Below are 13761 nucleotides of genomic sequence, written 5' to 3'. Positions count from 1 at the left end.
TTGGCGATCTCTGACATAAAACGTAGCTTATAACATTTGTCGCATCTACTTCCCAGGACTTTGTTGGGGATTAGGGGATGTCAGCACATAGGGCTTTGGGATGGAGTGTTTGCCTTTCAGTTCTCAGCTCCTTGCAGGGATGACCTCATTTCATCTTCCCTGCAACCCTAGGAGGTAGAACTATTACTATGCTCATTTTACAGATGAGAAAACTGGGGCTTTGGGGAGTAAGTAACTTGGCCAAGGCCACACAGCTGCCAAGTAGAGAAGCCAGGACTCAAAGGTCAAGGGGCCCCAGAACCTGGACCTCTAACACTGTAGTATTCCACTTCGCTCGGGTGAGGTAGTAATGTTGTCACTTGCTCATTTGTGGTTCTGACCCTCCCTTCAATGGCATCCGGTCAGGAGAGGTTTGCTTAGGGTCACTCACTTGTCAGTTTATTCACTCACACCTACACTCATTCATTCATCTGCCTCAAGGACAATTTCTTGGGCTTCTCTGGGAGGCCAAGGAGACAGTAAGGGACCAGATGGGCAGGATCCCTGCCCTCTCAAGTCTCCTGTCCAACAGTCTCCAAGACACCAGAAGTGAATAAAGGTGGATGGAATGAAGTTTGGGAATTCCTAGCTGGAAAATGTTGTGCTATGTATTATTACGTTCAAGCAAAATTAGTATCTATAATAAGAAAGAGCATTTCTTAGAATTTCTCCTCCCTTTTTTGTGTGTCCTGTAATATTCCTCCATTCCATTAATGCTTATGAAAGGGTAAGTGAACCAAGTCGAAAAGCATTCATGGGATTCATTTCTCCAGAATATTTTGTTTCACCTCCTGGGCTTTTTGAGGGATGTGTGCCTACTGCATTGATGTCCTGAAGACAGAGGTGGTATCTTGTAGCTTTTTTTTCTAATTCCTGATGCAATTCAGTATAAAGAAGAGGTCAGGGCAGAAGGTGGTCTGCCTGTTTTGTTTACTTCTTAAACCTCAGGCTCATTATCTGACTGAAGGAAGAAATGAATGAATATACCATCCAAGCCAAGAGAAGACAGCTGCTCTGCAGAGGGGAGAGACTGATCTCTCCTGGGGATCTTACAGGTTTCAATTCATTTTTTGTAGAGTTCACACAGTCAGATTCAACCCCATGAACGTTTCTGAGCTGGTGCCTCATTCTGGGGACTCATGAAATGACTGGGTCCAGGCCTTTGATCTGGAGCATCTGGCAGCCTCGTTGGGAACGCAGGTGCCTGGACCTCTCTGCAGGGGACACACATTGAGGAGGGTCTGAGTCTTGAAGAGGCACTCCAGTGTGTCAGCATGGTCAGACTGTGGGGTTAGGTGGCCGTGGTAGATGGGAGATGAATAGTTGCAGGCAGAGGCAACTGGTGTAGCGTCTTAGAACCATCTAAGGAATCTGGCCTTGACCCTGAAGGTGGTGGGGTGAAAAGTCCAGGTTTTCCTGAGATTCCCATGTCCCTTCCATTATATATATCACCCACTGTCAGCCCAGCATAGCCTTATGATGTATAACTATGAAATCATAACTCCTTTACACAGAGTATTTCTGAGCAGCTATTTCCTGGTGCGATCCAGGAAGTTATCTCTGACCTGACACTGGGAGGGTAGCTTCCCTCTTGAAATGGGGCCTCTGGCCACCTTCTGTCTCCAAGCCTCAGCTGCCCTACCTTAGGAGCAGACTGGAAGCCTCACCTAACCTTCAGAACTCTTGCCCTGGCTTATCCAGAGATGAAGCAAGAACGGCAGCTTCTTCATCCTCCTTTCCCCTCCCCCCACCTTGTTTTGAATGCCAGAGCAGGAAGGGCTTTGCAGCTAATGAGCCAAACCTTTCATTCCACTGATGAGCAAACACAGGCTTGCCTGAAGCTGATGGGACCTGCCCAAGATTCTCTAGATAATTGTGGTGGGGCTGGGATTCTAGGTCAGAGGCCAGGGCGGGCCTGCATACAGCTGGGCTGGGTCTTGCCTGCCTTTGAGAGGCTGATGGCGCAGTTGGCAGGGTGTGGCACCATAGGATACATGTGTGTTTGTGTGTCTGTGTAACAGAAGTGCCCCAGGTCACTCTGATAGCATCACAATGTTCAGGTGCTGAATGAGACCTCACAGGTTATCTCAGCTGAGCTCCCAGGCAGTGGGAAATTGCCAGATGACAGCTTAATTCTGAATCACACATACCCAAGGCCTCCCATCTTGAAGGGATGCAGTGTGCACACAGCTTCCACTGGGTGATGTTCCTTTGACTGTCATGTCAATATCTTCATTGGCACTTGGGCTGGAGTCACAGTGGAAATTATGGCTGTCACATGCATGTACCAGCACATATGTGCAAACACACGCTCACACACATACACATGGAGCACCTCCCTGGCTGTCACTTGGGTTCTTCCAGGCTCACAGGGCCAGAGGGGCATTTCCTTGCCTCCATGCAGGGCTGAACTTCCCCTGTGGGCAACTTCCTGGTCCTTTAGAATTTCCGGAAGTGGAAACCTCCCACCTCCCTGAGCCCAGAGGCCAGCCTGGGTGGCGTTCTTTGCTTCCTTTGGTCTGGGAAGTCTGATCATTTCCAGCCCAACCAATGGGTTTGACAGTGAGGAAGGAGAAGCATAAGAGAAGGTGCCAGCCTCCTGGGGCACTCATTTCTCCCCCGCGACTCCAAGCCCAGCTAGTGATCCCTGTAGGTTTCGACAGACAAAAGCTGGCACCTAAAGGCTGCTGTGCCTGATGAGGGTGGGGCCCGAGCCTCTTGTTCAGCCTCGTCACACCTTGGGCTTCACCCTCTGCTGAACGATGAGGCCATGAGCTCCAGGAGGAAGGGGCCTCCAGGTGGCATTTCCAGAACCAGCAGCACAGGTCAGCACAAAGCTGGCACTCAGGATGGATTCGCATGGGGAGCGCTGCTTCCCGGCAGTCTGTTGTTTCATGGGAGGTGGAGGAAGGTAAGGAACCAGGCAGAAGAAGGAAGGCATGGAAATCAAAACTAAGGCAGTGTGTGGGGAGGAGCAATCAGGGTGGCTCGCAAGAGGAGGTGGTGCTGGTCCTGAGCCTGGAAGAATTACAGCAGTCAAAGGGGGAGAGAGAGCGGACAGGGTGGAGCAGCATCAAACTGGGATGAGCCTGGCCACAAAGACCCAATGCAGCTGCAATGGCCAGAGGTTTGGATGAGCCCAGGTTATGCAGGATCTTGTAGCCACATGAGCAGGTCTTGGTTCAGTCAGCAGAGCGGGGAGCCTGGGCTTGGGAGGGGAGAGTGGCAGAGCCTCTGTGGTTTAGGCTGAGCCCCTCCTTGTGAAGGATGTGGTATAAATGTGGGAGGCTGCAGGGCAGGGAGGCTGGCTGTTGAGAGGCCATGCAGAGGCTCAGCCGAGAGACCAGGAGGGTCTGAACTAGGCAGGGGAAGTGGGAGCGGGAGGAGGGGCACGCTCAAGAGACAGCCAAGATGCAGGATTGACAGGACTCAGCAGTCTTAGAAGGCAAAATGCCCAGGGGATGACAGCAGCGCCTCATGTTTACTCAGCACAGGTTTCCCCAAGACAACTCCTTCGAATGGGTAGAGTCAGTCTCCCTGTCTGAAGGGCCGATCCTAGCACACAAGGGGGTAGAGTGTCTTGGCCATGACCAGATTATTTATTCATTTATCATTTCTTACCTTGTTCTAGTAAAGGCTTTGAGTGGCTTCCATGAATACATGAAATAAAGCCACAGAACACCAATTCTTTTTTCTTTTTAAGGAGGAAACAAAAAGATGGAGAGGCTACCATTGCATACTAACTCCAATAACCACACTCTTCGTAAGATGGGACATGCATTCAGCTCTGAACTGGCTAGCGGCAGATAAAAAGGGAAACTTGATCAGTAATATTAGATACAAACTAGATAATAGTTTAAAAAACAATTCACTTGGGAGAAGTACAGCTACTATTAGTATGAAAACTGTGGATGTCTTCAGCAGATGACCCCAAGCACCCTAATGGTCAATGTCCTCAATAATATCTGTAGAGTAAGTGCAACAATAAATCTTATAATGTTTTTTTCTTGATGTTGGCAAAAGCAGCACACCAAAATGCAGCTCAGTAAAAGCTACTCTCCAGGGATGTGGTTGTTGGTGGTAACGAGATCCCATCTGCCTTCTGGTCTGGCCTTATGGAAGGATACATTTTAGAATAAGTGCAAGGGGTACTTGATGTCCTTTAAGCCTCTGCCCATGAGCAGTGTGTATCTCAACTGAGTTTAGGACAACCATTGAGTCATAATGAGTTCAAGGTTGTGCTTCCATATGAGATCCCAGTGGCTACTCTCTGGTGCCTTGCTCAATGAAGTGAACATGCTTCAAAGCAATTTTGCTGCAGACAGGTTAGTATTAGCTGTGAAAGTTCAGTCACTGAAACGTCTGTGACCCTACCTGCCACATAGCACATCTACCACATTCCATTCACCTCGGCTCATGCCCTTCTTGGAGGGAGGCAAGGAACCATGTAGAAGAAGGAAGTCATGCAAATCAAAGCTAAGGGAGTATGTGGAGAGGAGCAATCAGGGAGACTTCCAAGAGGAGGTGATGCTGGAGCTGAGCCCAGACGAACTACAATAGTCAAAGAGGGAGAGAGAGGGGACAGTGTGGAGCAGTGTTAAACTCAACGGCACTGCAACTATGCCAGCCCTGACATTCCCTCAAAGTGTGGCACCTGCTCCTGCCCCAGGGCCTTTGCACATGCTGTTTCCTCTTCTTGGAATTCTGGTCTTCGAATTCCCTGGCCTGGCCAGTTCTTTTTCCTCTTCTTTCAGGTTTTAAGTGCTTCTCTTCTGATTTCTGGTCACTTTTCTGATTTAACCACACTAGGCTGAAGTCTCCATTTTCTGCCTTCCCATCCCACCTTGTTCTTTAACTGTTTAACCCTTAACATGACTGCCAAATGTGGTTATCTGTCTGAAAGTTGACTTAACATGTCACCTCGCTGGCCCAACAGTTTTGTTCTTTGCGCACCAAGGACCTCTCCGGGTGCCTAGCACACGGTGTGTGCTCAGTGAATAGATCTTTCGTGGGGGGGATGAGCCAAATCAACAGGTCCTAGTCATGAGCCACAGAGGCTTCACCTGAAAGCTGCTCTTTGATTCCATTTGTGCACAGAGAGGAATGGGACTTGAGGCCCCTGTGGTGACACCATAAGGGTCAGTACAGGAAGACAGTTCTCAGGCAGGGGAATGACCAGATGGCTGTGTCGGCTAAAATCAAACCTCCACTCAGCACCTGGTGGCACTTCAGCTTTGAGCAATAATCCTTGTTCCCTGCTATAGGGTTACTTTGTTTTCTCCTGAAGGATTTGATCTCTGCCCTCATCTCCCAGCCCAGAGCTATTTCTAACAAGCCATGTTGGTCTTGTCCTCCGGCCAAATGTCCATGGCCCTAAAGCGAGGCTCCCTTCCGTGCAAAAGTCTTCTGCTGTCCTGGAGTTGAATGAGAACCTCTGGGACTTTCCGCTTCTCCAAAAGCAGCTTGGGTTCCTCCAGAAACTGCAATTCTCTCTCTCCAGGTGCGTGGATGTGATGATAGCCAGACTCATGCCAAGCACCATCAAGAAATTCTACGAGGCCGGCTGCAAGGTGAGAACAACCCAGACAGGGCACATCGCCCCTTGAGGGGGCCTTCAGGAGCAGCCCAGATGCTGGGATTTTACCCACCAGGCCTGCTTCCCCCAGAATATCTATTTGAAGTCACCAAATATTTTATTTTGCCACATGAACACATTTTTTTTTTTTTTTTAAATCATTTTATTTTTAAAAGGATGTTTTAACACCAAAAAATAGAAAGACTTTAATCTTAGATAGGGGAAGAAGCAGCATAGCCTTTCTCACCGAAACAGCAGAAGACCTTCCAGGACATTCTTGCTGGAGTTGTGAGGTCTGGACTCACCTGGGTCTAATCAGTGTGTCAGGGTTAGGAATAAATTATAGAATCCAACCTCATTCTCAGAGGAGAAAACAGAGCCAAGGAGGGCAGCAACCTGTCCTGGGGAACCAGCTGAGTCCAAACCCCAGGCCTCCTGACTTCAGCTCTCTCTGTATGGCCACCAGTGACCTGGCGGGGGGATACCAATCAGCATGCCACAGTTCTCCCATCATCGCGTCCTCCCCTTCGCCCCACTGGTAATTCCAAGGCCACTTGTGGTGGCAACTGCATCCTGGTCAGCATTTCTCAGCAATGCTTGGGCTGCAGAAGGACCCCAGGCCCGGAAGCTATTCGAGGCATACTAAAGCTCTCTCAGGGTCCCTGGTTCTGGGAAGCCTTTTCCACTTTCTCTGCCCTTTAATTCTTGCTTTTTGGGTGTGTTCAAATCATAGCCTCAGAACTCCTGCAAGGTACACCCCTTGGGCCCTCCATGATCAGCCACTGACTTGAGCCAGTGGGCAAGGCCTATGGTCAGGCTGCCTGGGTTTGCATCCGGCTCTGCCACTTACGAGTTGTGTGACCACAGGCAATAGCAGGAACCTGGCAGTGTCAGTTTCCCCACCAGTGACACAGGGATAACAGTGAACCCACCTCATAGGTTTTCGATGAGGATTGATTTAAATCAACTGAGTGCAGCGCCTCGAGCATAGAAAACACTTAGAAAAGGTATCTGCTGTAATTCATGTATTTTGTAGAAAAGGTTTGAGCGCGTCTGCAGTAACTCTCCCTCTGAGCACACGTGTAGTGTCGTCGCAGGCCAGCAGAGGGTGCCAAGAGCTCAGGACTTCCTTCATCAACTGGCTTTTTTTGTCTTAGTACAAGGAAGAGCAGCTCACCACCGGCTGCGAGAAGTGGCTGGAAATGAACTTGGTTCCTCTAGTGGGGACGCAGATCCACCTCCACAAAATCCCGCAGGACCTGCTGCAGAAAGTGCTGAAGTCCCGCAGGTCAGAGCTGGCTCCCAGGGTGCGGCCGCTGAGAGGGGGATGGGAGAAAGTAGGGGCCAGGCTGCGGAGGGAGGTGCCTTGGTGGAGGCTGTACCCCCACCTTAAGCTTCCTGCCCTCCTGGACAGCTGGGCCTTGGCTGGAGCTGGAACTCAGGGTGCTGTGTGTGGGGTTGGGGAGAGGGCTCCCTTCACGCTCTTTCTTGTGGGTAGGGACCCTCTGAGTACCTGCTGTCTCAGGTATTTTCACCTGGGTGCGAAAAATGCAAGACTTAATTACCTAAGTAATTTTTAGAAAAAATCCTGACAACATTAATGCACATTCATTATAGAAAATAAAATCTCTCACCCTAAATCAGCCTACATCTCCGGCTCTGACTCCTCTGCTGAATAACTCTACACCCACATATCTGATCGCCTGCTTGACCTCTCTGACAATTAAGATTAAAAGCCATCTCTCAGTGCCCCTGCCCTTTCCTGCACCCCAACCCTGCCCCCAGTGTTCCTCCACCATCTGACTAGTGGATCAAGGTAGCGCCTTGATAGTCCTGGACGCCACTTTGACCACACCCCAACCCTGAGGTCATTTCTACTTCCAAATTAAGTCCAGCGCTATGGGCCTCGCTCCACAGGTAGCAGCCCCGGCTCAAGATCGGAGGTCCAATGTCTCTTATTTTGGACCAAGGTGACCTCTAACTGTCTTGCTTCTGTTCTGGACCCCCTTCTAATCGTGTCTCTAGCTAACAGCCTTTGCCTCTGGTGACCTGGCTCCTTCAACTCACACAGCATTAAGTGCAGCCACGGGGGCGCCCCCTGAAACTTCCCTGATGAACACCTCCCCATACCGGGCCTTGGTTCATGCTCATCCTCCTGCCTGAAATGCCTGTCCCCTGCCAGGCTCCTTCTCCCTTACAGAAATTCATGGAGATGTTTCCCAATGCTGGGCTTTTTAGGTTATTTCCAATGTTTTATCAACATAAATAGCACACTGGTGAACATCCTTCAACATTTATCTTCATCTCAGATTCTTTCCCACATTAAATTCCTAGAAATGAAGTTACTAAGTCAAAAGAACTTTCTATTTTGTGTTAGCCTCTTAAACATTTTTATTTGAAAATAATTTCAAACTTAAGAAAAGTTGCAAGAATAATGCATAGAATATATACACTATATAATGCATAGAATATATGCAATAATGCATAGAATATATATTCTATTCTATGCAAAGAATATATACATAGAATATATACACAATAATGCATAGAATATATAGTTACACCTGGTACTGCCAATCACCCTAGAGTTCAATTTCTGCCCTGCTTGCTATATCATCTGCATCTCTGTATCTACATATACACTTGTTTTTTCTGAACTATTAATATTTCGGGGTAATTTGCATTTATTAAGTTCCTTTACTCCACATGCTTCAGTGTTTATTTCCTAAGAAAAAGAATTTTTGAAAAATAGAACTGTAGTGAAGTTATCAACTTCAAGAAATTTACATTGATGTAATACTTTGATGTCATTTGCCCAATACTGCCTTTTATAGCATTTTTTTCTTTCTTCAGTGCCGTTTAGGACCACTTAGTTGTCATATCTCTTTAGGACTCTATATAAAAGGATCTTGGTACCCATTTCCAAGTTACAAAAATTTTATTACCTCTGAGTAAATTTCAAAAATGAAAACTAAATTCTGCTGAAAATCCTAGTAGAATATTAGAAAATGAGTGTTTACTCATGTGTATGTGTGGAAAGTGTTCTGATTTCAGAAATTAGATTTGGAAAGATTTATCCTACTGTTGATTTGAATTGGCTACGTGGCATGCAATGCCCTCACATTTATAGAGATGCGAGGCAGGTAGAACAGAGTTCTGGGACAGGCGGAAGGAGGCCATATTCTCTAGGAAGCCTCCAGGAGTCCCAGCCTCATGCCAGCCCAGGGCACTGGCTCACTCCTAAAGTCATTCCGTGGTGTTCTCTGCTTTTCCCCACTCAGGCGCTCCCCCACTCCCCAGCGGAGCAAAGGTTGCGCAATTGTTGAAGAAAAGATAAACATGGCATCCCTTAGACTTTTCATAACATTGTCCCTCCCTTGGAAAGGCTGAGCTGTCACACCCTGGCAGCATTAACCAAGAAAGGAGAAAAAAATGTCTGACCACAACCAGAAGGTTAGTGGTGGGATAAGCCTGACAAACGTACACTGGGCAGAAAAAGAGGTCAAGAGCATTACGTGTCAAGTGTCTAGACTCACCAGCTTGGCAGACATGACTGATGTGGAAAATGGGTCCTGCTCCTCCGGCCCCTCCCCAGGAGCTGTCTGCACAGACAGTCCAGGGCTATCACTGAAGGGGAGAAGAGCCCTGTGTGGCTTCAGGCATGTCATCAGCCACGTGCCCAGGCTGACCACTCCCCAGGCTCTGCTCACGTCTTCTGAGGTTGATCTCCAGTGGCTGCCTTTGTTAAAGCTTGAGGGAGGTGGGAGACAGGGTTCAGGAAGAGGGGGGCTTGTTAGAAGTTTCACCGGCAAGGGCTTCTCATATTAGGGTGCTTGTGAGTTTCAGGCTGCTGGCCGGTGGATTTGGCACCATGGCCCACAGCTGTTTCAGAATGCACCTTTCTCGAGCTAACATTTTGGGGTGTGCTGTGTGCTATGTGCACTGTCCCTTTCTATCCCCACCACCCCATGTGGTGGGCACAGTTATTATCCCTGATATAAGAGGGCTAACGATGGGCAGGGCGGGGCCTCCACTGGCTCCAAAGTCCACGTCTTGCCCTGTATGCTGCACCCCTCGTCGTTGGTCATGGAGGCCAAGGCTCCCAGCAACTAAAAGGACATAGCGAGAAGTGAGTGGTCCCAAGGAGCCACGTAGCCCCAGAACGGGATATGTGGAAATGCAGACTCCAAGGTCAGAGGTGGAGTGGCCCTTGGCCTGACTTATCTGCCCCTCCAGCTGTGGGGCCAGTCCCCTGTTTGTGGTCACAGGTGTTTGGAATAACGTCCATTTCTTAGCAGATGCTGCAGCTTCGGGGCCATTCGGCCGTCTCCATCTGAAGTCCGTCGAGCTCATCTTCCTTCAGGTTTTGCTTTCCATTTTGTAAACCACCTGGGGTAAAATATGCAACAGTTTTCCTGACCTCCTGGGCCTCCGGTTTTAATTTATTTGCCTGGCATTTGGTTTCCAGTTAATTTTCTTCTTATAGGTCACTGTTGGGTTACCCTGTTCTACTAACTCTAATATTAAGAAACTTTCATTCCAAGTTCTGTTTTTCTGGAAGCCAAGTTCCTCACGGACTTAGGAGGATGGAGACCTCAGAGCCCTGTCTAGCTCCCGTCTCGACAAAAGACTACCTGGCGACCAGGGGCACTGTATCCCTATGTTTCCAATTCTCCCTGACTGCCCACCTATAACCTGAGAAGTCTCGAGGTCTCAGGAATTCCCTGAGAAGAGCTATGCACGTCCTCCTCGTTGCATCTGTCCCACGCTTTGCTCTCCAGCATGGGACAAGGTTCCCATGGGTGTCTGGGACACCCCTGGGCACCCATCTCAAATATAATAGTGCCTAATCCAATGCTTCTTTGGCTAATACTAACAATACCCACCAATTATTCAGCACTATAGAATTGTTGTTGTATACAGAATACTCTGAGTGAGTTATCCAGACTGATTCCTATAGCAGCCTAATGATGTGGATACTGTTATTGGCGTTTCTTGCCTGTGGAATAGAGATGATAGGAAATGACGGAATCAGCTGAAGGTCTCCTCATGCAACATGAGAGTTGGGATTTGAACCCACGTCTGAGTGGCCTAAAGCTTGTGGTCATTACCAGCTCACTGATGTGCTCTGCATGAGGCCTTCTTTTTCCTTATTGATGGTCAAGAACAATAAGAATATTGATATTATTTTTACTGTTAAAAAAAGTATATCTCCTTGTAGTTTCTGAAAAAAAAAGTATAAAGGTAGAATTATAATACAAAACACAATTGTACTCATCTCCCCAAATGAACGAATATTAATATTTTGTCTTAAATTGAGAAATCAAACATTTCCAATGAAGCAGAAGTCGCCTATGTTCCCCTCCCAGTCCCATTCCCTTCCTCATTTCTGCCTCCTTCCCCTCCTAAAGACAACTAAACCACTGTTAGAAACTTGTGCAGGTTTAATCTACGTAATTTTACTCTTACCACACGAATAATACTGCTTTAAAAGATTTAAACTTGAAATACATGTTCTCATTGTGATTGTAACGTTCTGCAACTTACTCACTTACATCGTGTGTTGTGTTCTCTCCATGTTGATATTTGTATATCTAATGAGCATTTAAAATTTTAATTGTACAGGGTTCTATTGAACGAATGCACAACGATCTCTTTTCACTGCCTTCCTAATGGCCTTTTGTTTTGTTTTGTTTGTTTGTTTGCTGTGACAAGCGATGGAGCAGTGGGCATCCTTGTTCATATCTTACTCACATGGTCATGGCTTTCTCTATGGCCTACATACAAAAGAGGGCTTTTATTGTTTATATATAATTTTCTCAGTAAAAACTACAGGACAGTGTCTTATGAAAAGCACTTTTTCCCCTAAAGAACAATTACCATTTACATTCCAATGGCTGCTAGCGAGTGCCAGTAAGCACACATGGTACAGCCCATAGAGGGAGGTTCAAGTCCCTGTGAGTTCTGTCTTGATTGAGGCCATCAGAGCTCTTAGGTAAATGAAAAGGTGTATGAATGTCTTTGGTGTGGTTATCTGTTGCAGAAACGAATACTTTCAGGTCTGATATTGACCTAAAGACAGAGGAATTTAATAATTATTCTTCATAAATAATAGAACCAGGATTCTGATTCGTGGAGCTCCCAAGGACTCCCCCATGTTGCTGCTAGCCCCTCTTTAGTAAGACCTCAAAGGACATTCTGGGCTTGAGGACCTCAGGTGTGGAGTCTACACTGGAAGTCACACCACTTCACCAGCCCAGCTGACAAAGTTCTTCACGGGGACACGATACCAAGTGGCTCTGAGGAGAGTCTTCCTTTCCGGCCTCGCGACGATTGCCAGATGGTGACAAACTTGGTCCTGTCTGGCCAGAGTCAAAGTCCATGCATTTGTAGGTGGCCTGAAAACCAAAGGAGAGGAAAGAGACAGTTTTACTCTGTTCAGAAATAGCATGAGAGGTGGGTGACATTTTCATTGTCCTTTAGAGTCACAGTTTGTCTTTCGTGCCACCCACCATAACCACATACAGTGGTTGAATGTGGAAATGGTGATGTATTTTAAGGCCGGGGTGCTGTGTCCATGGTCAGAGACTGAAAATGTCAACAGGTTTAAGAAATGTTGAAATGGCTCCATAGATAACCATCAGAGGCTACTAGAGAAGGGGGCTGGGAGATAGCCACACTTACAGAGCTGACATTACAGAGTAGCAGCTATTCTTTTTTTTTTTTTTTTTTTTTTGAGACAGAGTCTCCCTGTGTCGCCCAGGCTGGAATGCAGTGGCGTGATGTCTGCTCACCACAAGCTCTGCCTCCCAGGTTCACGCCATTCTCCTGCCTCAGCCTCCCGAGTAGCTGGGACTACAGGCGCCTGCCACCACGCCAGGCTAATTTTTTGTATTTTTAGTAGAGACGGGGTTTCATCGTGTTAGCCAAGATGGTCTTGATCTCCTGACCTCGTGATCCGCCCGCCTCGGCCTCCCAAAGTGCTGGGATTACAGGCATGAGCCACTGTGCCCGGCCAGCAGCTATTCTTTGGCAATGCCCATTTATGGAGGAGAGGCCTCATGCTGCAGCAGGGACTGCACGGGCTCTGGAGCTAGGACCTGACCCTGCCACGTATCCATAAGAGCTTCCATCCGCTGAGCATGTCATGATGTGCCAGGCACTGTACTAAGCACTTTGTATGTGTGCAGTCGGTAGAATGATGGCCCCACAGATGTCCACATCCCACTGGCTGGAACCTGTGAATATGTTAGGTTGTATGGCAAAGGAAACTAAGGCTGCAGATGGAACTAAGGTCACTAATCAGCTGATTCTTTTCTTTCTTTCCAACTTTTATTTTAGGTTCAGGGATACATGTGCAGGTTGTTACATGAGTAAATTGCATGTCACAGGGATTTGGTGTACAGATAATTTTGTCACCCAGGTGATCAGTATAATATCCTTGATATAGTTTGGATGTGTGTCTCCACCAAATCTCATGTTGAATTGTAATCCCCAGTGTTAGAGATGGGACCTGGTGAGAGGTGATTGGATCATGGGGGTGGATTTCTCACTAATGGCTTAACACCATCCTCTTGGTGCTGTTCTCCTGATAGTGAGTGAGTTCTCTTGAGATCTGGTCATTTCAAATGGTGTGGCACCTCCTGCCTTGCTCTCTCCTGCTCTTGCTCTGGCTGTGTGACATCCTCCTCCCTCTTTACCTTTTGCCAAGATTGTAAGTTTCCTGAGGCCTCTCCAGAAGCCAAGCAGATGCCAGCATCATGCTGCCTGTACAGCCCATGGAAATGTGAGCCAAGTAAACCTGTTTTCTTTACAAATTACCCAGTCTCAGATATTTCTCTGTAGCAATTCAAGAACAGAACAGTACAACCCTATACATAGTTTTTCAATCCTCGCCCTTTTCCTACCCACCACCATCAAGTAGGCCCTGTGTCTATTGTTCCCTTAATGGTGTCCATGTGTACTCTATGTTTAAGCTCCCACTGATAAGTGAGAACATGCAGTATTTAGTTTTCTATTCCTGTGTCAATTTGCTTAGGGTAATGGCCTCCAACTCTACTCATGTTGCTGCAAAGGACATTCCTTCGCTCTTTTTTATGGCTGTATAGTATTTTATGGTGTATATGTACCATGGTTTCTTTACCCAG

General features: G+C 47.4%; 1 protein-coding gene across 2 annotated transcripts in view; it reads left to right on the top strand.

Moving 5' to 3' along the window:
- Nucleotides 1–13761, top strand: part of BTBD16 (BTB domain containing 16) — a 70056-nt gene that overhangs the window by 20834 nt on the left and 35461 nt on the right. For both annotated transcript variants that reach the window (XM_063625459.1, XM_055246656.2), the window contains exons 8-9: nucleotides 5540–5609; nucleotides 6772–6902. In XM_063625459.1, the coding sequence (XP_063481529.1) occupies nucleotides 5540–5609; nucleotides 6772–6902 (201 nt within the window). The remainder of the gene's footprint in view (nucleotides 1–5539; nucleotides 5610–6771; nucleotides 6903–13761) is intronic.

Source organism: Symphalangus syndactylus, chromosome 2 (assembly GCF_028878055.3).
Source record: "Symphalangus syndactylus isolate Jambi chromosome 2, NHGRI_mSymSyn1-v2.1_pri, whole genome shotgun sequence".
NCBI lineage: Eukaryota > Metazoa > Chordata > Mammalia > Primates > Hylobatidae > Symphalangus > Symphalangus syndactylus.
The sequence above is the reverse complement of the archived record's forward strand: the minus strand, read 5'-3'. Positions and strand labels throughout refer to the sequence as shown.